This window comes from Podarcis liolepis, assembly GCF_965112155.1.
Source record: "Podarcis liolepis genome assembly, chromosome: 6".
In the NCBI taxonomy this organism is placed as follows: domain Eukaryota; kingdom Metazoa; phylum Chordata; class Lepidosauria; order Squamata; family Lacertidae; genus Podarcis; species Podarcis liolepis.
The window spans coordinates 39223956-39247305 of NC_139559.1; the positions used below are offsets into that span (position 1 = coordinate 39223956).

General features: G+C 41.6%; 2 protein-coding genes across 3 annotated transcripts in view; one reads left to right on the forward strand and one right to left on the reverse strand.

Annotated features, from left to right (window-relative positions):
* CD34 (CD34 molecule) overlaps positions 1-23350 on the forward strand; it is a 124993-nt gene that overhangs the window by 56573 nt on the left and 45070 nt on the right. The window lies entirely within an intron of this gene.
* LOC310709442 (uncharacterized protein) overlaps positions 1-23350 on the reverse strand; it is a gene marked incomplete at its 5' end in the record, with an annotated part of 116644 nt that overhangs the window by 4287 nt on the left and 89007 nt on the right. For both annotated transcript variants that reach the window (XM_083509132.1, XM_083509133.1), the window contains one exon: positions 6069-6205. In XM_083509132.1, the coding sequence (XP_083365258.1) occupies positions 6069-6205 (137 nt within the window). The remainder of the gene's footprint in view (positions 1-6068; positions 6206-23350) is intronic.

The following is a 23350-nucleotide window of genomic DNA, read 5'->3' on the forward strand; positions in this document are numbered from 1 at the left end:
TTACCCAAATGTCAGCTTTTGCCATGACGTCATTCATTGGCTAAAAGCAATGAAGGGCAGGAGTAGCATAACGTCCAAACTTATGGAAACTCAGAACTGTGACGCACATCTTCCATGATGCAATCCCAGGAGAATCACATGACCCACACCTTGATGTCACCATGAAAAGAAGCGTGTGTTTTTTTCAAAGTGAGAGTGCAGTGTGAGAGTGTGGCATCCAAAATGGCTGACGCAATCTCATGGGAAAAGAACAGGGCACAGGTATGGAGTAGGCTATTTTTCTTCAGAGAACAAATGAGGAGCATTGTGGCTGCACATTTTGCCTCAAATCTCTATTTCCACCTGTGTTGGAAACTTACATTGATTAAAAAGAAAGATGGGAATTTGGGGGCTTATGACTCAGCCAGGAGTAATGCACACTCACCACAGACTGAAGATCTGAAAGGGGCTGTATTGTGATCTAAATGGCTGAGTGACAATTACTTCAAAACAAACTATTTTTTGAGCCCAGGATGGAGTCAAGGAAGCTCAGCACCACCATCAAAACACAACAGTCTGAATCAATTCAAGCTTTAAAATGAGCTTATTTTCCATGGTGAATTTTTGCTCGGTTCCTCTCAGCAGTTTTCACCATTATGGCTGCAGTCCCAATGAAAGTAGTCCAGACTGCATAGTGTTGCTGTCACAGCAACTGCTCTCAAAGAGCTTTGCACAGAATTCAGCACATTGCTGCTGCTCCAAAAGACAAGTGCTAAATAACAGTAGCAACAGGCATGAGGGCACATGATGCAGCTGTCTTGCTGATGGTAAGCAGGCTTCTGCCTGGTCAGTACTTGGATGGGTAGCTATCTGGGAACCCCATGTATGCTGCCTTGACTTCCAGGATGAAAGGAAGGAAGGCAAGATATAAATCTACTAAATAAATAATAGGGGTAATATTGCCGACCAGATATACCAGGATATTGCCGACCAGATATACCAGGATAGCAGCCTGCAGCCCGAGGCCCAGGGAGCGAGGCGCTGCGCACCCCAGGGTTTGGGCAGCTATCCGCAAGCCTTCGGAGCCCGGCGGGAGTTCCCGCCGGGCTTCCAAGACTTGTGGATAGCAGGGAGCAGCCCAAATCCCGGGGAGCACAGCGTTGCACACCCCGGGTTTGGACAGCTATCCGCAACCCTTCGGAGCCCGGCAGGAGTTCCTGCCGGGTTCAGAAGGCTTGCATTTAGCAGCAAGCTCCAGGAGCGAAGGTGAGGTCAGGCGCAACCTCGCCCCCGCACCCGGACTCGTTCTGAGCTTCCCCCGCCCCAGCCCCATGGCTAAAATGGAGGCCAAGACAGTGAGCGGGATGGATCCTGCTGGCTGTCTTGGCTTCTTTGCTCTTTGGGGCTGGAGTGGAAATATTTTTTTTCTTCATTCCCCCCCCCCAAAAAAAAACTGGGTGCGCTCTATGGTCTGGTGCCCCCTATAGAGCGAAAAATACGGTAAATCAGGGAAAGGACAAAGTACCTGTTTTACTCTCAGTATAACCAGGAGCTAAATATATAATTTTCCTCTCCTCTCTTCCTCTCACTTCATTATGTAAAATAGGATTTCCCCATTATCTATTAAGGAAAGCCTATGTGATAATCTCATTAATCACAAAAGACTTCAAGGAAGGAGCATGAGACTAGATAAGACCAGCACAAAATTAACCTCATCCATGAACTGGTTGTCACTGCTGTGTTTGTGTTGTGGTGATGCCAATAGTGTGTCTTCTAGTCGCATCTATAATTTTCATAGGGAAGTAAAATTTAATAAATGATTCACTTTTATATTATTGCGAAAACTGAAGCAATAGCAACACCTACCACAAGGGGGAAACATTGTGCCATGTAATCCATATTCTAAAACTATAGATATAAATTGAGACACTTGTAGAATTATAATGCAAAGTAACTTGATTCTTGCCTCCTGCACTAATGTGTGGATCAGAACATAATTGTCCTTTGGATTTCACACTTTTCCCAGTGTTATGATATAGTTCTTGGCAAGAAACAAAACAAAAACAAAACAACACCAAAATGCATTAAAATGCATATTTTATGGTAAAATACACTTAGAAGTACATTCACTGAGATAAAGTACATATTTAAAATAATATTTGTGATAAAATGCATAATTAAATAGATGTTTAGGAATTCTCATGCCATTTTTTTTTAATCAGATACATGCAGAAATAAGACCTAAAGGGCTTTTGAAGGAATACAAGTGAAATTCACTGGAAAATATGTGGACTAGAAATATATAGATTCATCCATCCCTAAGTATCAAAGGCTGAAATAACTTGTGTTCTGAAAATGAAGCCTGGGTGAATAGTAAAATGTTCCCTTCTTCAATTTAGTGTGTTCAAGTTCACTATTCTCTTGGTAGCACTAAGAAGATCATTCTGTCTGCATAAGCATTTCTGTTTGCCCAACAAAACAAGCTACCACCTCCCCTCTCCCCACCGTATTTTCAGGGTTCAGCTGGCACTCCCAAGAGGACTTGGGAAGGGAAAGGAGAAGCCCACCACACTCGTAGGAATAATTGCACTGGCTTCTGCTAATGCAACAATTTAGCTGAATGTAGCCCATGGAAATTCATTGGTCAAAATACATTTCTATAGGCCTTTGTTTTGTTGGTATATAAATGATAGCCACCAGTTTCAGTAACGTCACACATTTATATTTATGGATACTAAGTAACAGACCTAATGTCCAATGTGATTGGTTGGAAGAAAGTAGGTAGGAGATTTTGGCACTGGGGCAGACAACCATATGTAGAGAGCTTATAAAAGGGGAAATAGGTAAGGCAGTGGGTTTGTATTTACAGCAGCACATCTTTAGGGGATATGTATTGATCCCCAGTTCCTGCGCCATTCATTAAAAAAGTCAATAGATAAAAATATATTATGGGAGGGAATAAAGCATTTCAGCAAGGAGTAAAATAATGACAAAGTGGTATGAAGAAGGGGAAAGAGAATCTAACTACCTATCAAACCACCTGGACCACTTAATGCAGTTCATTGTGACAGCTGTAACTGTGTGTTTACACAGATAGGTCTGTTCAGCCAAGGGACAAAAATGCCTGGTGGAAATAATGATCATTTATTTTTGAATGTAATGGATCCTTTTGCCTGATGGGAATTGAACAATCATGAAAATAAGGCACAAGCCATGTTGATACTGTTAACATTCACCCCTCCCAAACCATCACCCAAGGCATGTCCTAATTTATGGCCATGTTTTTACTATTTTATGGTTTTACCAAGGCTTCACATGCTCTGGTTCACTTTTTGTTATCCTAGTCCTCGACCCGTCATAGCTCCACCACACCCAAGACTGGGGCATCATTTCCTTTTATTCTAATCCAGAGCTGCCCTTCCCTGTGCTGCAGCTTGTGGCATTTAGATCTTTCTCTAATAGTTGCATATTATCAATAACATTTGCATCAAAATCTGCTGCTTGTAACTGCAAGATACTTGTCAATATGCTGCGGTTTAAATCTTGATGAACATTGCCAATTTTTAAAATAATCTTTAAAATATATGGAGTGGCAAACAAGCCATTTATTGAAAATTAAGGTTAAATTAAGCACCCAACATCTATCTCTGGTAATAACTGCCCATTTTTGCCAGTCAAACTGTTGATGGATGAAATATCGCCGTAATAAATCTAGTGCACGCCTTCATGTGACATCCATAAATGGGTGGAATAAATCGCAATCAGCAATCTGCACATCAAGTATGGAGAGGCTAAACTGTATGCTAAATTATGAAGCTTATGCTTTAATGATTTTTATTGGTGTTTTGTTGTGATGCTGTTTATTATAGTTAAGTACTTTGGACAGTGAGGCATTGGAGAGCAGTCAGTGAAACCAGCCAAGTTAATGGGACTCCCTGACACCTTCCAAATGTACTGATAAATTATTAGGGAACCTGACCAGTTAATCTCTGTCTTCCTATTTCTTGTTCTTTTTTGTCACTGTACCTTCAGAAAAAAGAGCACACCTCTTTGTTCCTTTAGCACTGACCTTTGTGGATAGACTTTGACTAAATCTGACCTCTCTGCTCTTCCTGACTTGTCCTTGTCCTTTTTTATTTGCCAGTGTCCCAGGAAGCAGTATATTTGACATATAAACAAGGGGGCTCCCCAACAAACTGTTGCATTGTATCCCTGGGTGTGAGCCTGGGGTTGGGAAAAAACAAAAATTAGCATCAAAGGCTAATCCTTGATCTAACTTGAGTCCATGTGCAAAGCTTGCTTGCTTGTTTAGAACATTTAAAAATGCAGACCAGTCACCATGCAAGTCAATGGAGCACAAGGCTTCTGCATGCAAATGAGTGCTTGATTTGCCTGGCAGGAGGCAATATTAATAGGTTGCCCTTTACTGCAGCCTGAAAGATATAGGGAACTTTTGCCTGCGAATCAGCTAGCCAGAGTTTCGCCTCTGAACTGCAATGTTAGCAATGGATTACTTGGCAGGACCTCTGTATGCTATTCTCTCTCATCACAGCTCTCCAATACTGCAACATGAGTGCAACAGTATACTGCAGCGCTGGTGGATGCAACTCTCTCAATCTATCCTGCAACGGGGGAGTTAAAAGCAACAGATAACTCTACAAGGTTGTTGTACCTTCTCAGCTTCAGCCCATGCTCCAGCCTACAACAGAAGCCTTAATACTTCTGGACAGTATTGTAGCCCGAACTGCAATATTCAGTGTGAACTACAGTGCATAGCTCCATGGGTTTGTCTTCATGCATTCCCTCCCCCACCCCCACCATCAATTTAAAAGCAAATACTGCTTCTGACTCTACTTGTTGCATGAATCAGCTGGAAGGGTGTGTGGGATGGGGTGAAGTACAAAGCAGCACAGTCAGGTGGTTTTCAACAGAGGCATCTAAAATAACTGGATGCTCTGAAGCTTTTTCTGTATCTTCTTTCCTTCCACCCACTAAAAACAGGTGGCTGGCATCCCTTACCCTGTAAATGTCAGGACTGGTTAGATGGTTTGAAATGCTCACAGGGAAGTCAAGCAATTAATTCCCCCCCTTCACACATTCTCAGGGGTCTGTCTTGTCAGACAATTCAGCTGTATCCTTAAAGAATTTCACTCCCCTTGCTGTATTTACCCCCAGGGAATAGCTAGTCTCTCAAGCGAGATTAGGATCACTGTAGGCTTCTTCCTCTTGTATAAAGCCTAAGCAAGCAGGGCTGGGGGAAGGAATCAACCTATAGATCTGAAGGCCCAGGAAGGGGACGGACAGATGGGGGAGAGTGTTTCCAGGCCTTCACATCTTTACACTGAGTTTCCTGAAATTTAGAATGTCTCTGAGGGAGACTGCAAGTACTTAAATGAACACTACCTGCTACATACCGGATGAACAAGTTTCCTAACATTTCTGGTATGGCATCTGAAGGTAACTTCACACATACACATTCATCACTGACTGAAACATCATGATGACTTGCATGTGCGAAAATGCCAAATGGCACAAATAGATCTTTCATTTTACCTGTCATGACCTCAAACAGTATTTTTCAATTGAGGTACTTCACACATTCAGCTGTCAGTCTCTGAGTGATGAGATTTGCTTCAGCAAACGTCCTATGTCAAGTGAAATAGGGTATACTTGTTTTCATACATTTGTATATCCAGGGATTTATTAAATTTTTATTTTCAGCTTTCAGTCCAGTGGAAATTAAATGTGAACGATGTAAACAGATTACAATACACGTCTTGATTTTGCTAGCAGGGAATAAATAATTGTGGAAATCTTCAAAACTTTTCATTTCCCTTACAGCAAGAAAACATATTTGTAGATTTGGTTTTTGTTTGCTTTTATTTTTTATTTTTATAAATTTTAGAATTACAAATCTTAAGGCCTAAAGCAAGAAATCCTCTGCCAGTCTGATCTATTATGACCCCCTACCCACTAAGTTATGCTGCTGAAATAAAGGAAGTGGAAAGAAGGGTTCAATCAGTAGTGGTTTGGTTTTGGTACTCAAAACAAATTCCTGGGCTCAGAATTCTTTAATTCTATGTGCATACCTTTGGCACCTGATTCTCCTTGATGGATCTTGGTGTTCTTGGTTGTTGTTGCTTTTTTTAAAAAAAGATCCTGCATGCCTGAAATCTGCTCACCCCATAACAATGATGACTTCAAAGTTGCAGCTGGGTTAGAGTTCCTGTGGAAAGAGGGGACAGCCATTGTTCCTTCAATTACAGTTTCCTACTCGTGAGACAGTCATATAATGCTTGTTTGTGGTTATGCACTAAATATCGATTCAGTGAATCAACACAGGGCAGGAATGGTGACACACAAATACAGCCTGCAATTTCCCATATTATTTAAGTAAATGCCCCTGAAATGTTTCCTTATATTTTCTCCCTTTCACAATACTGTTTTTAAAACTAAGGAGTAGCGGAGGGGTAAGACTCCAGACAATAAAATACACTCCCTTTGTACATTTGCACACAAAGGCAATTGCTTCAAGATGCCTTTATATATGGCCAAAACTGGCCTTTAGTTCTCAGAAGCAACAGGAAGTGAACCTCTGAACAATAGCTAATCACCAAAGGTTCCCTGCCTCCCAAACAGATGCTTATCTCCTTCTCCCAGGCTACCAACTGGGGCTTCCGGAGTCAGCAGAACTCTGAGACAGATTAGTTTCTTACACACACACCAGCCACATCATGTGAGAAGTGTTCAACGGGTCTATCTTTAGAACTATTTTCCTCAAAATTTTAAAATGATTTTAAAATGCAAACCTAGATACACATGCAAAGGAAAAAGTTTTGTTGATCTCAGGGGAACCTACTTCTGCGTAAACATGTTTAGAATTGTGTTGCATAGCCTTGAAGTCCATCTGATTAAATGGAACATTTAAGTTCTGGTTAAATTTAAGGTGCTTCAGATTAAGCCAATGCAGCAGCCTTCTTTCGAAACCCTTGGTAATGGGGAATATTTAGGGTTCTTCTCCCCCCCCCCCCAGTTCAGTTTTTAACATATCAACAGGAAAGTAACACTTTGCACCTTAATGGAACTGTAGCAGCTGAGGTCTTAATTTGTGAATTGTTGGGACAACAATTACCCCCATTCTGACGATGTTTCCATATCAACCTCCCTGGAGATAAGATTGTTAGCACATCTCTGATGAATGAACACAAACCATAATTCATTCAGTAGTGAGTCCTGTGCCTCCTGTAATACCTACAATTAATATTATTAATTTATTTATACAATAGCTTCCATATACACCATTTATTTGGTTTTGTTTGTTCATTTCTATACCGTAAACCTGTGTGTGGGGGGGTGTCAAGAATATCAAATAATACCAAAATAACAAGCCACAGAGAACACGACAAATACAAGGTGCTTTACAAAGAACAAGAAGCATAGTATGAAGGTAAAGGGACCCCTGACCATTAGGTCCAGTCGTGACCGATTCTGAGGTTGCGGCGCTCATCTTGCTTTAATGGCTGAGGGAGCCGGCGTACAGCTTCCGGGTCATGTGGCCAGTATGACTAAGCCGCTTCTGGCAAACCAGAGCAGCACACGGAAACGCCGTTTACCTTCCCACTGGAGCGGTTCCTATTTATCTACTTGCACTTTGACATGCTTTCAAACTGCTAGGTTGGCAGGAGCAGGGACCGAACAACGGGAGCTTACCCCGTTGCGGGGATTCGAACTGCTGACCTTCTGATTGGCAAGTCCTAGGCTCTGTGGTTTAACCCACAGCACCACCTGCATAGTATAGGAACTGCTTAACTATTTGGAAGGTGTCTACGTCTACTGTGCTAATTGAAAAGCAGACATGGTTTCTCTGACTCCTGATAATTGGGTTATCTCAGGCAAATTGAGCACAACATTCCAGTTTTCTAGCTAGTACGGGAGCTGCTTAACTGTTTGGGGGATGTCCATGTCCTCTGCTTTGGGAACCTGTTTTCAGGGCCTTCTAGTAGTCAGTTTGCCCTGAACAAGATTTCAGCTTCCTAGTGGGTGTGCAAGTACCGTAAACATTTGCAGAGCTGAGTAGAGCGCATGCTTCATGTGCAGAAGGTCCCAAGTTCAACCCCCAGCATCTCCAGGTAGGGCTGATGTAGATCCCAGCCTGGAGAGCGGCTGCCAGTCAGTGCAAAGGGATAGTGTGGGGTTGCCATTGTCCTTGGAACATTTTCTGGAGGGGGAAAACGACCAGGCACCCCCATAACAGACTCCCATCAGATCCTGGCTTTGGCATGCAAGGGAGCTGTCAAGGCAGCTTTTTCGCATCCAGCCGCAGCTCCGCTTCTGCTCGACTCTGCTTTAGCTCCACTTCTGATCCAAGGTTCAGAATGGAGAGATGGTGGCAGAGAGCTGCCGCCCTCTCCTTGGCTAGGCTGCACCGTGCGCAACTCCACAACAGTGGAGAGAGGCTGCCGACCGTGGCAGCTCCATCCCTGTGTCAAGCCTGACCTGTGTGTGGAGTGATGCTGCAGAGTGCTTCCTCGCACCCAGCCCTGTAGCCCTAGCAGAGAGAGGAGAGTGGGTGCTGCGTTTCCTTATGGTCTACCACTGAGTCAGCGTAACCAATACTGAGATAGATACACATATATCAACAGTCTGATATGTACCTATATCCCTGCCTTTGGGTATTATATATGCTGTGTTTTTATGTCTATAGCTTTTGGAGTTACATTTATACCAACTTTCTGTGTTCTAGGCAGTGTGGAAGTACTGTACTGTAACCATTTGAGAGAGGGAGTAACCTTCTTGCTCCTTAGTTCCAGGTGTCATAGCTAATAGTTATGTTTGCATGTATACATACTGAACTTTCTTATGGAGTGAATCAGAACGAAGTGTCACGTTTGTATGGTAAGCAAGGACTGCTGTTGCTGCCTAAGATTTTTATGGAGAATGTTGCAAGGGATTTAGCTTGAGTTCAGATACAGCTTCCTTTGTTCCAGCGCAAGTGGGAAGTCACCACCACCAATCCTTTCCTTCTACAACCCTTTTTCTTCCCACACTGCTGGGAGCATTTTGTGTGTTTGAAAGAACATTACTGCAAAGTTGAGCAATTCACACCTCCTTTCTCAGTTTCTTTCAGGCAGTCCTTGCTGGCTGGTCATCCCTCTCCTTCAAGTCTTGCTGTAGTCAGTTTTAGTCTTAAAACAAATCTTTAGAAAACTATATTCATTGAAATGTAAGGAGCAGTGTACCAAGCTTTTACCTACCTTCACTTATTCATTTTTGTACAATAAGCTGCTTTTACCTAATTCACATAAGAATTACATGAGAAATATTTTGAAAAATGGTCTTTCTAATCTCTTTTTCACTGTTCTTTACAATATCCATTTGAAAGCTGCTAACTCTTGAGGCCTTGGGAGTATAATAAGGAATGTCTCCAAAGAAATGACCCTTTCTTCGTGTGGGGAAAAGATTGGGCCAAAACTATTATGCACCATCTGTCTTGCAGTATTTAGCAAAGGAACTTATAGAAAACATGTTTTCTGGCAGATAAATTCCCAACCATATGTCCATTGCATCATTTAGTGTGAAACTAAATAGACTTTTAAATATTTGGACAAAATCCTAGTCTATTTGAATTAGTATTCAACACAAAAGCATGGGAAATCAGTTAAACCGCCTGCAAGCTCTTAGCACCCTATTACCTACCAACCATTGCTTAGTGTTTATAGAATCAGATTACTTTCTACAAAGATTTGAGGATCTCCAAGGCCAGATTAAGGTGAATGGGAGCCTGGTGCAGTTTCCAAAACAGGACCACCCCCCTTTCCAAAAAAGGGAACACATGAAATAAGTTACCACAATAAACGTTTTGTGGTATCTTGAAGACTAACATGTTTATAATGACATAATCTTTCATGTACTACAGAAAAGAAATGAAAAACAAGGAGCAGATTATGAAGCAAGTGGAAAATCACTATGCTGCATCTTTTTCCTTTCTCCTCTGCTTCTTGGCAAAGCAGCGAAATCTGCCTCTCAACACAACCAATACATAGGCAGGCAAGAACAAGAAAGATGGAAAGGAGCCCACCAAGTCACTTCTTCCCTCCCCCTTCCAAGGGGGCTAGGCTAGAAGTTCACTTTAAAAAGGGAAAAGAAAGCTCAGACTCTGGGCCCCCTTAGAGGTATAGGTCCGGGCAACTGTAACATGAATATTCAGCTTTGATTATTTCAGTCCATGTTTGTACTGAAAACGGCAAAATAGATTTGGCCTACACTGGAGCGTCTAACATAAAACATACTAGGTTTTTTTTATTAAAAAATTATGAGTGGTGCTGAAATTGCCTGGCAGTAGATTATGGAAAAACGGAACAAGCTGTTTTTACACAAACAAATGCACAATTAAGGATGCAATCCTATGCCCAGGGCCGTCTTAAGCATATCCAGCACCGAGGTGCAAAGCTCCCTCTGGCGCACCCCCCAACCCCCATTTCCCGGAGTTTTTTAGGGAGGACAGCACTGCCAGCGGGGCTGGAGGAGGCGGGCAGCAGCTGGAGGGCGGCTCCTCCAGTGGGAGAAGAGACGGAGGCTGGACGCGGCACCTCCCAGCTCAGCTGGCCACTTTGTGCCGTGGTGGCCACAGCAGACGGAGGCTTCGGATGCGGCGCGGCGCTTCTTCAGTGCGGCATGGCGGAGGCGGGTGAGGGCAGCAAGCTGATGCTGGGAGGCGCCACGTCCAGCCTCTGCCTCTTCCCTGGCGCCCTCCAGAACTTGGTGCCCTGGTGCCCCATGCCACTAGCCTCTATGGGTAAGACGTCCCTGCCTATGCCTGAAGCCCCAATGAATTCAGCTTATCTTCTGAGTAAACATGTATAGGATTGTACTGTAAGTTATGAGATGGTTACTTTGGAAAGTACATGGAGCTGAAGAACAAAGTTGGAATAGTGAAACAGTTTCCCACTGCCATTTTCAGCTCTATGTGCTTTTAAAGACTCCACTCAGATTCCCACATCCCTAGGAAAAGTCCAGTATGTGTCCATGTGCTTGTTCTCTTTCTGTCTTTTGAGTGCAGGCAGATCTCATAGGAGGAGGATAGAAGTGACCAGAACCGGTGGCATGCATGGCACTCACTCAAAACTGCAAATGTCATCCCTTTCATTATTGTTGTTGTTGTTGTTATTTGTCTATCTGCTGCCTCCAGTAAAACAGGTTGTTGAACCTTGCAAGAAGTATTTACCAGAGGCAAACAGGAATGAATATACCACCAAGAGGAGCAACCACTCCTTCACCAGCCTTCAGTTGTGGGTAATATCAGACCATAATAGTTAAGAATTGAATCCTCTGCTTCAGAGGGAATATCTCTGTCTGCTGGAAGCAAGAGAGCTCAGGTCACCATACTGGGAACAATGGGATCACTATACAAATACCCAATTACTTTAATGCCATTGATTTCAACAGATGCTAATTACAAAGGAAGAGCCATGTTGTGTATTGCAGTTTCTGCAATACGCAACTGCCCACTGCATGGTTGTATATCTTAATATAGCTACTGGGGGTGAGTTTGCCCCCCACTTCCAATTAGGGGTAGAATGAGCATGTGAGAAGGAAGCATGCTGTGCCCACATCCTGGATGAGACTATAGGGGTAGAGTCTTGACCTTTACAGAGCAGCCCTATGCCACCGCCCCCACTTTCAGGTACTCATCCATCCTTTGGTTGATAGTGGGGGATATGGTTGATTGCTTTTCATGGGGGCTGGATATAGAAATTCTCTTGGTGGGACCTTGTTGGGATCTCGGTGGCAATTATTAGGCAATTATTAATTTTTTGCCTACTTCTTATGCCTTTCGGGTGATGCTGTTTTGGGTCATAGGTCCCCATCCCCCCCGGTCATGTTAGGGCATTCAGTGGAGGCACCAGCTGGATGAGTGGTGAACACATTGAGGCCCCTGGAGGGTTAAACAAAACCAAGGCATCCTATCTCTTAGTAAGGGGACATACTTTGGCTAGGGTGGCTGTCTTCTTGTTGAGTGGAAGAAACTTTCACTATAGCATGTTAAGCAGATGTCTACTAATAAATAACACTTATTACTTATTAATAAGTAAATTAAAGTTATCGAGAAAGTTACATTTGAATTACAGTATCTCCACTCACACTAGTGAAGAATAAACTTCCAAGTGTCTGTATCCTAAAGGCCTATAGGTTGCTTTCTTATCCTATTTTTGGTAGAATGCACTATTTTAATACCTTTTTTAAAAAAGGAAAGGCGAGTCAAGGTCAGTAGCTATAGTCCGGATGGGCCTGCTATTTTATTCCATTCAAGCCCACACTTCAATGAAATGAGAGAGAATGCCAGGAAATTGGGCAGCATGAACAGGAGTGACTGAGAGGGGCAGCCAGGAAGAGAAAAGATGTGGGTGACGTGGTCATTATTCTCGGTGCTCCAGACAGGAACTGACATCTGGTTTGTGGAATTCACCTTTGCATTTAAATGGCTTTTGCCTTAGCTTTGATTGACGCTTCTGTTACAACTGTGCCTCACTTTCCAGGGAGTAGATGTTGCTTTAGCTGTTCGTTGCAGCACAGCGACAAAGATGACAGCAAATTAGGCTGCTTGTTGTAAATGAAACCAGTGAGAGCTGGGTGTTTGCTGGAAAAGAATGCTAGTTATATAAAAACAGGGGTGGCCAGTTTCTGAATACTCCAAAACAAGTTGGTTAGAGTGTGCTGCTGCTAATGCCAAGGTTGCAGGTTTGATCCCCGTATGGGACAGCTTTGCAGGGGGCTGGACTAGCTGATCCTCAGGGTCCCTTCCAACACTACAATTCTATGATTCTATGAATTCTTATTTGGTAATTATCCAGAGTCCAGATTACACCAATTCTTAAAGAATTACACTAGGTGATGATTTGCTTCTGGGCCCAATTCAAGGTGCTGATGCTTAACTTTCAAGTTTGTAAGCAAATTACCTAAAGAATTTGATCCTTGTACAATACAGTCTTCAACTGAGGCAAGTGCTACCATTGCTAAAGTGTCTTAAACAAGCACAAAGGAGCCTTTTCTGTGGTGGTACTGTGAGTTTGGCAGGGGCATGAGAAGGTGCCTCTCCCCACATCCCACCCAGACACTTAGATCTGTGAATTAAAGGTTTGTTGATGGCACCACATAATCCCATAGTAAAGCTTGTTGTGATTCAAGCACATGCTTTTAGCATGCATTATGAACATCTTTATTATGTTTTTATATTCATTTTCTGTACACCACTTGGCTATTCTCTGATATTCTCTGTAGAGCAGTTCATAAATTCTGAAACAGAATAAATAAGAATATATTTTTGGCAGCAGGTTAAGAGTTTCTTGTTTACCCACACATTTTAGAGTGATTACTTTTGTCTTCAGTTCGCTTTTTTGGCTTACAGCTGCTGTCTGTGAATTTTACATTGTTTTGCAGTGGTTATGTTTTCTATTTATTGTTGTTGTTTTTATTGCATACCACCCTGGAATCCCTTTGGGTAAAAAGTGGTTTAGCATGGTTTGAAAATAAAAAAATTAAGAAGAAAGAAAGAAAGAAAGAAAGAAAGAAAGAAAGAAAGAAAGAAAGAAAGAAAGAAAGATTACTGTACAAACTGGCAACCCCCTGATTGGTCTACAATAAAGTTGCCGCCATCTGGAAAGATTTCACTGCTATGGAACACATGTGCTCAGGAAACCAATACTCTCAGATATCTGGATGTAGATATATTACATAGTTGTTAGATAAAGAATCCAGAAAAGAGACATAACATTAAAGTTGTGTGGAATAGCTCCAGTCCTTACAATGTGAGTGAATCAGTGGACAAACATTTGAGAAAGACCACAAAAAAACAAAAGGCCCAGACAAAATATCTGATGATCCTACAGCAATCTCTCAAACAGGCAGTTTAGGAAAGGAAAGAGAAAGTGTATGACATGATTTGATAAGGGTTGGTTTCAAACAGGCTCAAACAACATACATCCGGTGGGCAGATTGTGGTCCTTGGGGGAATTTCAACTTTGGTCTACCATCTCTTTAAAACTGGAAGCTGCTGAGAGCACAGATGCAAATTGCATCTCTCTCTGCATCTCTCTCAGCGTTTCAGACACATATGGAAACAGGTGCAGCAGTAGAACAAACTTTTACCCTGACTGCAGCTGTGCAAAACAAACACAATTTGGTTATAGAGGGCCAATTGGTTTACTCCTGTTTTCTCTCCTTTGTGAAAGAGAGTTCCTTCTTGCTGCGGGGTGGCCTTGGGGAGTAAAGAAGGCAATAAGACTTTGGGATGAGACAGGCTTGACATTTCTTTTTCCTTTTCTTTTTCTTTTTTTAAAGGAAGATCAGTATTACTTTGATCACTGGAATGGGATGCAGGGCAAATGTTCTGGTTTTCTTTCTTTCTTTATCTTAAAGAAGGTATTTTCTGCATCTAGGGTAAAGAAGCTAAGTGAAAGTAAAATAAGGTTCTAATGCTGTTTATTTAACAAGACTGATCAAGCAGTTACCCTTTGGCTGAGATTGCTTCCACACAACTCGTTTTCTCCAGAACTGACATAATTTGTTCACTGCCAGTGCTTCCAGACAGCAATTTATTGTGGAATCAGCACATGTAAGTTTTGTTGTTGTTGTTGTTTGCAATGGCCACACATCATTGTCTTCAAAATACCAGCCTGTATTCTGTCCCCACCTGTAATCCATATTTACATAGGTGGCTACGAGCCACCTATATAGAAGCAGCCACTGACCAATATCCTCTAGGAGCTGGTAGGAAAGTTGCTAGAAAATTAGACTTCCGGGTTGGCGCCATCGCCGAATGGCGGACTCCCTCCGAGCTCCGGAGGGAGTCTGCTCGGCAGGGGCTGGGTCCTACTGCGCCGGCGACGCGGGGACCCTTAAAAACCACGGGCACGGAGCCCGTGGACATGGGTGACTCGGCTGGCACCATTAGCGCCCTCCTGACTCGTGAAGGAGCCTTTTTAAAGGCTACGGATCGGGTGCCGGGGAGTGGCGTGGTGCTGTGAGTCCTCTGCTTTCCCTGCCGAGCGAAGTTGCATGCCATTCGACGGAGAGCGCTGACTTCTTCTATTGAAAATTCGGACTTTCAACAACAACCCGTGAGTAATCTGGAAACCGGGTTTAAAAGGAGGGGGAATTTTTTTTTCGGATTTGGCACGAGCGGGGGAGATCTAAAAAAGGAAGTCAGCCCCCCCCCATTGTAAACATTCTAAAACAAGGACTGGGTAACCAAGGACGAGAGAGAATTGTATTTTGAATAAAAATTATTAATTCCACGATGAGAAATTATAAGAACTGTGCTGGAGGAGAAGAGTGGAGGGTGAGAAGGAAAACGTAAACCCCCCCCCCCTGAGAACCGGGGCGATATGTGAGAGAGCCTGGTGAAGAGAGACAGAGACTTTGACAGCTGTCAAAGTAGCTGTCAAAGCTCGGAGAATATAAAGAGGACTTCGCCATGAGGACTTTGCTGGTTAATTTTGTTACAATTTGTTACAATTTGGATATAAACTGTTGAAAATAAGGAATAACAATTTGACTTTTGGATTAGAGGAAACAAAGTTACTATAATCCCCCTAGAGGGGTTTCGGGACACTACAAGAACGGTCGTAAGTGGAAAAATACTCTTGGTATTGTACAGGACTTGTTATCTCCTGGGAAAGCTGCAAAACTGAAACAGTATTTCGTCTACAGAGGTGTTTACATTAAAGGAGACAATAGAATTTTTCTATTGAAGAAAGGAAGGGACTGGACGTAAGTTTTTGTTCCTGAACAACAATAACCTCTGTAGAGGTACCAAATTTCTGAATTAGAACGTTTTAGCAGCGGAACAGGACAAGAAACCTGAGAAAGTAAGAAAAAAAGAACAAAGGACTGATTACGACATGGAAAGAACAATGGGGAGAGCGTTAAAGACCAAGGAAATTAAAGGCCCTTTGGGGCCTCTTTTAGACTGGATGTTTGAAGTTAAATATTAGTAAAATAAATAAATTTAAAAAAAAAAAACCTGTAAGGTGGATCTGGGGAAAAATCTGGCTTGGATTTGAGATCTCCAGGCTGACAATAGATAGATTGATGGATATGGGGAATTCAAACCGGGGAAGGGGGGGGGAGACCTGGAATCCAAAGGCTGTGCAACTATCTTTTGAATCTTTTTATATCTTTTATCTTTTATATTTCTATGTAACTTCTTGTATATCATTTTATTTTGACTGGATGTGTTTATTAAAAAAGGGAATTCGTGGAAGGAAACTGGGGCGGACCTTGGGGAAAAAACATTTTTTTTCTTTCTGTTAAGGATGAGGGATGATGGAATGATTGTACAATTTAAATTGAATAATGGGTTAAACAAATTAAGTTTTAAATTGGGATTGAGAGCTTGTAGAACCAAATTAAGGAAAGGGGAGTACAATTGGGAGGGGGATGGGGGAGTCCCAGAAAGTTGGCAACGAAAGTAAGGTTTTAAGGGTATTGTATCTTTTTTTTTTCTTTTTTCTCTTTGTATTTCTATTTTTTGTGTTTTGGAAACTTTAATAAATATGATTTTTTTAAAAAAGGAAAGTTGCTAGAAAATTAGAAAGTGCACAGAGAGCTCCTTGACTGCATGTGAGTGTGATTTCTATCACCTTCAGTTTTCTCTGCTTATTGATGATGAACCCTTCCATATTCTCAACAAGCAGAGGTCTCATGTGGTGAGTGTAACATGTAGCCAGGCTCTCTAAGATGTTAACTTCTGGCCGTTCATAAGATGGTTTCCTTTCTGGGTGATCCATGTTTGTTACATGTGTACAAACTTAAACACATGGAACATGAATACTAGCTGCTGATATTCTAAGTGAATATTCAGTGCATTTAAACTAAAACGCTCAGAAGAGACATTCAGACATTATTCCCCATTGCATGGATTGCCCCAAAGACGAAGAGCTTTCTGACAGTGACTGCAGTAAGTGAATAATGTATAACAGAGGTATGTGTGGTATGAATCCCGGCTGTACAATAAGAAAATTTTCCTCAAATGTTCCTTCATAGCCTCAGAAAGGAGTGACTGAGCAACTACAAGTTTTCTAACCTTGTGAAACATGGGAAGCTCCCTTATTCTGAGTTGAGACAATTGGTCCACCTTTCTCAGTGCTGTCAACATCAGGTGGGGGGAGCCAGTGGACTTCCAGGTGTTGCTGAACTACAACTCCCATCAGCATGGGAGCATGGCCCATGGGAGTTATAATTCAAGCACATCCGGAGTTCCAAAGGTTCCCCACACCTGGTCTTCTCTGGTGAGCCCTGGCTATCCAATGTTTCAGACAGGTGTCTTTCCTAGCCCTACCTGGAGATGCCAGGATTAAACCTGGGAACTTCTGCATGCAGAGCAGATGCTCTACCACTGAATGCAGCAGGGAAGGGACCAGTCATAAATAAAGTTATCAAGAACTCTTTGTGGGGAAGATATGTGGGAACCTGAGAGGCCATCATAAGAAGCTGAGAGCTGGAAGAAATTGTGTATGAGTGTTGTGAGTGCAGGGAGCTGGCAAGTGATTTGTGGTTGAGGAGGGAAAATGTCAGAATTTGGATCCTTTCAGTTATAAAAATCTTCTGTTCCCATACAGTTCCTTTCCTCCACCCACCCCACCATACAAAGAATCTAAAGCCGATTCCAACATAATGTTTTGCTCTCACATATTTTGTTTTGAAGTGATCCCAGGAGCTCTTACACATGGAGAGTATTGCCTGGGAATTATAGCTTTCGCTTGATGTACTGTGAAAGGTTTCTTAGGCTCCTGCCCAGTGCTGTAAAAAAACAACAACCGAGAATATAAAACAGTATGTGGGAAAAGACCTCTAGCATATTTGGATGAAAACGAAAAACTTATAAAACTGTGTTGCAAAAACTTAAATTTAAAGTGTAGGTCTATAGGAATGAAAACAATAATCACCTGACAAACAATTTTCACTTAAAAGTAAGTAACTTTTCCAATGAATTATTCTATTTGACAAAGAGAGATAATCAAATCCATACGAAGGTGACATATGGATCTTTTTATCCTTTCAAGCAGAGGTAGCCAATGTGATGCTGAATTCCAACACCAGATATTGTTGAACTTTAGCTCCCATCAGCCCTAGCCATAGTAGCTGATGAGCAAGAATGATGGGAATCGTAGTCCAACAAAAATCTAGAGGGCATATTGTTCCCTATCTAAGGCAAAAAATCTAGAGGGCATATTGTTGCCTATCTAATGCAATTTTAAAGAAAACGAAACTTTAACCTTCAGGTAGGTAGCCATGTTGGTCTGACGCAGTCAAAATAAATTAATTAATTAAAAAATTGTCCAGTAGCACCTTAGAGACCAACTAAGTTTGTTATGGGTATAAGCTTTTGTGTGAATGCACACTTCAGATACCTTCAGATACCTTCTTCAGATACTTTAACCTTGTTCTCATATAATCTTTTGTTTAATGATTGGTCCATCAAAAAATGGGCAAAAACTAAAATTAAAAAAACACACACCATTGATCATTTATAGGGTAAAATTAAAACAAAATGAATGTTCTCAGATCCAGAGTTCCTAACATTTAGTGGTGCCTTTATTTAGCTGCTTTGTAGCATTACAGGAAAGAAATGCTTTTGAAATGGGGTGGAGAGAATTTGGACAGGAAGCTAGTGGGCTCCTGGTCTAGCTTTCTATCTTTCCTGCTGTCATACCCACGGGGATAATATGCTGGTGCCACTTTTCTCTGTGTGCTGCGCATATGCATGAGCAAGCAACATGGACTCACCTCAGGGCATGTGTTGCTTAGCATTATTTACTCCTGTGATGCATTGATACCATGAGAAAAATCTTCTAAACCTAAACTAGGAGACTTGTTTTTGCTGTATTATTGCAATGCTTCATTTTAATTTAAACTGCTTTTAAAGCCCAAGCTGAAAAGTGCTTAAATACAACAACTCTTAAATAAAACCTACAGAAATGCTACTGTTTTCGGTTCTACACAAAAAACCCAGTTTCCTAACTGTGAAGCACATGAATAGCTTTGAAGTTTTAGTGAATAACTGGAAAGATTCTGCTTATTTGAAATGTTTTCCTTCAGTAAAAGAACAATTTACAACCAAACTATGAAAGACAAAAATTTATCAGTTGCATGTTTGGCAACTGATAAAAGCATCACGTGCCACATTGCTCTTGTTTAATGGCTTGTACTCTGTCCTTTTGCATATACACTTTCTGTGGCCTCTTCACCTGTGTCTGGTCTGGGAAGATGCAGACACACAGCAAAAAATGCTAAAGAATTCAGTCCATATTATTATTGGCTATACACTAAAGATGTTATTTAATTCTTGAATTTGTAACATTTATGTCTGAGAAATTATTATCCTTCGGGATGGTTCCCAGTGGATTTTCTGCTCACCTCATTGACCAAGTATATGTTATATCTTTTGACAATATCAGGAGAGATGTGATTCCTCAGGTTTATGTCCTTCACCCTTCCCAGTGTAAAGAACAAGGTAGGAAATGGACTGCTTTTAACGAAAGGGCTGGTGCAATGATGTTTTTATTGTAAGCTATTTGTATGTTTTAATCATATTTTATATACATATAATTTCAATTCTATTAATGTTTAATTGGTTTTTAATTATAGTTTTTTCTATGTTTTAGCGATTCTTGTTTTTATATGTAAACTGCCTTGAGTCCCATCAGAAGAAAAGGCAGAGAATGAATGAATGCCACTAGTCAGAGCTACACCATGAGAAACAAGCCAAATGATTCCTTCGGAAAGACAACAGGAGTCCTTTTCAAGCAACTGTTAATGATAGCCTTTGTAAAGTTCTGATAACATTTATTTTATGCTGTCTCCTGTTGGTTTTATCTGTTCTATTACTACCGCATTGTGGGTGATATAATTTTGTTGATATAATTGTTTTAACTTTCATTAAACACTGCTCTGGAAACTGCCAGGTTTAAAAAGCTGCCTATAAATTGAAATAAACAAACAAAGACAATGGATGTGAGTGGGAGGCAGAGTTGTGAACAAAGTAGGCAGTTTTATTTATTTAATTTTTCACCCCATCTTTTCTACAAAGAGCTCATAAGGCATATATATATTCTTCCATTTTGTCTTCACAACCATGATGAGGTGGATTAGGCTGAGACAGTGGCTGGGTCAACATCATCCAGTAAACTTCATGGCTGAGTAAGGATTTGAACTCGGGGGGCCACCAGGTGGCGCGTTGGAAGATGGCCGACAATAACATCTCTCTGACCCACATGAGGTAATTAAGGGGCTGCTATGGGAAGTATGCAGTCTTCCTACCCCCCCCCCAGGAGGTGGGGGGCGCTGCCTTGCCAGCGGTGTTCACAATGCACCCCCTGATCCGAGAGATGGGGGTGCCGAACACTTGGCAACGAGCCCTCGGTGAAGTCAGATCTTCCTGACACCGATTCCAATTAGCGCGTGCTGGTTAGCTTCAGCTCGGAATTATAATTGGAAACATACGATTGGAACGAAGCTGAAGCACATATATCAAGTAATGTTCGAGAGATAAGACTGCTGAGTAATGGATCTCTGTGACCGGGAGTGACGGATGGATAAGTAAATCTTCTGATGAATCACCTCTAGGAGACTGTATGTTTGGAATGAAGGGGTGGGGGTGGGGGGGGACTTTTTCTCCCTCTTTGCACGATGTGATATTAATAACCCTTCACCCCAGATAGAAATGAGATCGTTGCGTTTTTATTAATCACAAGCAGAAATTCAAGAACTGTGTGGGATGGATTACAACAGGAGAGAGGATTGGTGAACGGTGAGAACAAGGAAAATTTTTATGACGCAGTTAAAAAATGGCGTCTCGCCAAGACAGGCTTGCCGGAGAAAGAAGGACAGGGGGAGGAGAATCAGGATTGTTTGAAAGAGAAGGAATGTTGGAACGCAAGTTTGTCCTAACAGAGCCTCCTGACTCATTTGATTTATTTGGCAAGCCTGAGAAAAATAAAGGACAGACCGAAGATTAATTCTTTTTATGGAAGCGTTGAACAGAGGCTGTCCCTGGGCGATATGATCTTTGAAGAGTACAAAATCCACACAAGGATGCCTGCCAATCTGCTTGTGAAAATTATCAGAGATCGCAAAGAAAGGAATATACAATAACAACAAGAAGAGAAAGAAAGTAATAAAGGACTATCTGGATTGAACTGGATAGAACTGTCTAATTAAAGCAGTAATATAAGTGATGTTTGGACTCGTTCGGAGTTTTGGACTCATGCGGCGCTTGATGTATGGGTACCCCCAACAAAATTTAAAATTTGGCTGTATAATTTGGAACTAATGTGATTTGGATAATGTGATGTGATTGGCCCGTTAATAATTTTTTTTTTTTTAAAGAGTAAGGATTTGAACTCTGCCCTAAGTCCTACTCATTGCATCATGGTAGCTCTAAATGATACCTTACAGCAGTGTTCTCTTCTGTGTTGTAATTAGCTAGTAGTGACAGCATTTTTACCTGCCACTTGAAAACATTTTTCTGTTAATATTTTCCTTAAAAAAGAGAAAGGATATATTGAGCATTCATCCTTTGCTCAATTTCATGTCTCTCTTATATATATTTTTAAAAAGACTTTCCCATTGTGGAGAGCATGTCCTCAGGCAAAGTTCACCAGTTCCTTTTCTATAATATGGGGACAGAACTGTCATAATTGGAAAAGCCCATTGAAACAGCCCAGAATTCAATGAACTGCACTCAATATGGATGAAAAACAGCTGATGTGATGGTTTGGAGAAATGCTACAAATCTGTGGAGAAACTCAGGGGAATGTTCTCAAACATTCCTGATCTTTTTTACTGGCAGATTTGGCTATTTCATCTTTATCCCATTTCAGGGCTAGACTCATTATGAACATGAAAACTTTGTGACGGCAGCAACAGCCTGGGGATCAATACCAGTGGCAGCTTATTTCTTCCAGAGACGGCCTGCATTTATGAGGAACAAACATTCCTCTCCAATCAATGAAGTCTGAAAACCTTTCTCAGTAAACAGTGGGTAGCAATTAAATGTGAAAGGTCAATTATCATCCTTCCCTAAAACTTGCCTGTGCAAACGCCTTTCCTAAAATCTGCTTGTTTTTCTGAAAACAGATTGATTTTTCCCTCAGCAAAAACATGTAATAATTTCTCAAGGAGAATTTACAATAAGCCTGAGTTGCAACTCTACAAACACGACAGCAATTACAAGATAATTCCCTGGCTTTTCCACACTACCTGTGGGTTAATAACAGCAGCCAATAACAGCTGGATCTTTTAAAATAAACTAGTATGGGTAAGAATCTTAGCAAGAGCTGAGGTTTCCAAGCAGATATAGACCTAAGATCCCATAGAAACGAAATATCTACCTGGGCCCGTTGCCTAACTGATGTGTCCATGGGAATAAATGGCCTTTCATTGAAGGGGAGAGGTAGGTAATCTAACTGATTTAAGCAGGATTAGTCAAAGTGGTGCCAACCAGCCAACATGGTGTCAGCATCAGCCAGCATTGACTAAGGGTCAGGGGTGATAGTGCCAAATGGGTGATAGGGGCCAAATGAAGCCCTTCATGCCTCTCTATCTGGCCCTTGAGACTTTCCTTAGGCTATGCTCCCTCCACAGACCACACCTCTTCCTGCTCTCTGCCCTCCTTGAATGGAATGTGTTCATGAACGGTGAGAATACCTTGTGCTTGTCTTGACAGAAGATTGCAAGAGATGTGTGTGCACTGTGTAGAAAACCAGTTCCATACACTTGCCATGCCCACTTATTGTACCTGTCCCCGTTGTTGTTTTTAACAATCTGACATTTTCCTAGGTAGTCTAGAAGCTTTCATAGTTATAAACAAACCTTATCTTTCTTATTTTGCTATGTTTCAAAACTGTATTAGACTATAATAAAATTTATGTTTGAAAATACCTAAAAACCACCAATCACAGGGTGAAGTTTTTATTGTCCTAAGCGCTCTGCAGAGCCAAACAGGAAGGGCATATGGATTAACACCAAAATGGCTTTCAGTGATTCACGGATATGGTCCTCTTGGCTGACCCCTATAACTATAGTGTTTTGCTACTAGACGATTCTTAAATTAATGGGCCATAGCTGGCTTTGTGTTTTATTTGGGAAACCTGATGTGAGTGGGTGACAATTAATTCTGTGGAGGGCAAACCTACAATTGGCATGTACCAGAGATCATTAACATGTTAGTTGTGTAAGTTAAGAGGCTGTGGGAATGAGGGATCTTATGCTCTTACTCATGCCCCGCTCCCTGCTTTTAAGTACAAAAACAGGAAGACTATTAAATTCTTAGGGCAGAAACAGTGCCTTGAATTTATGATGTGGGTGGTAT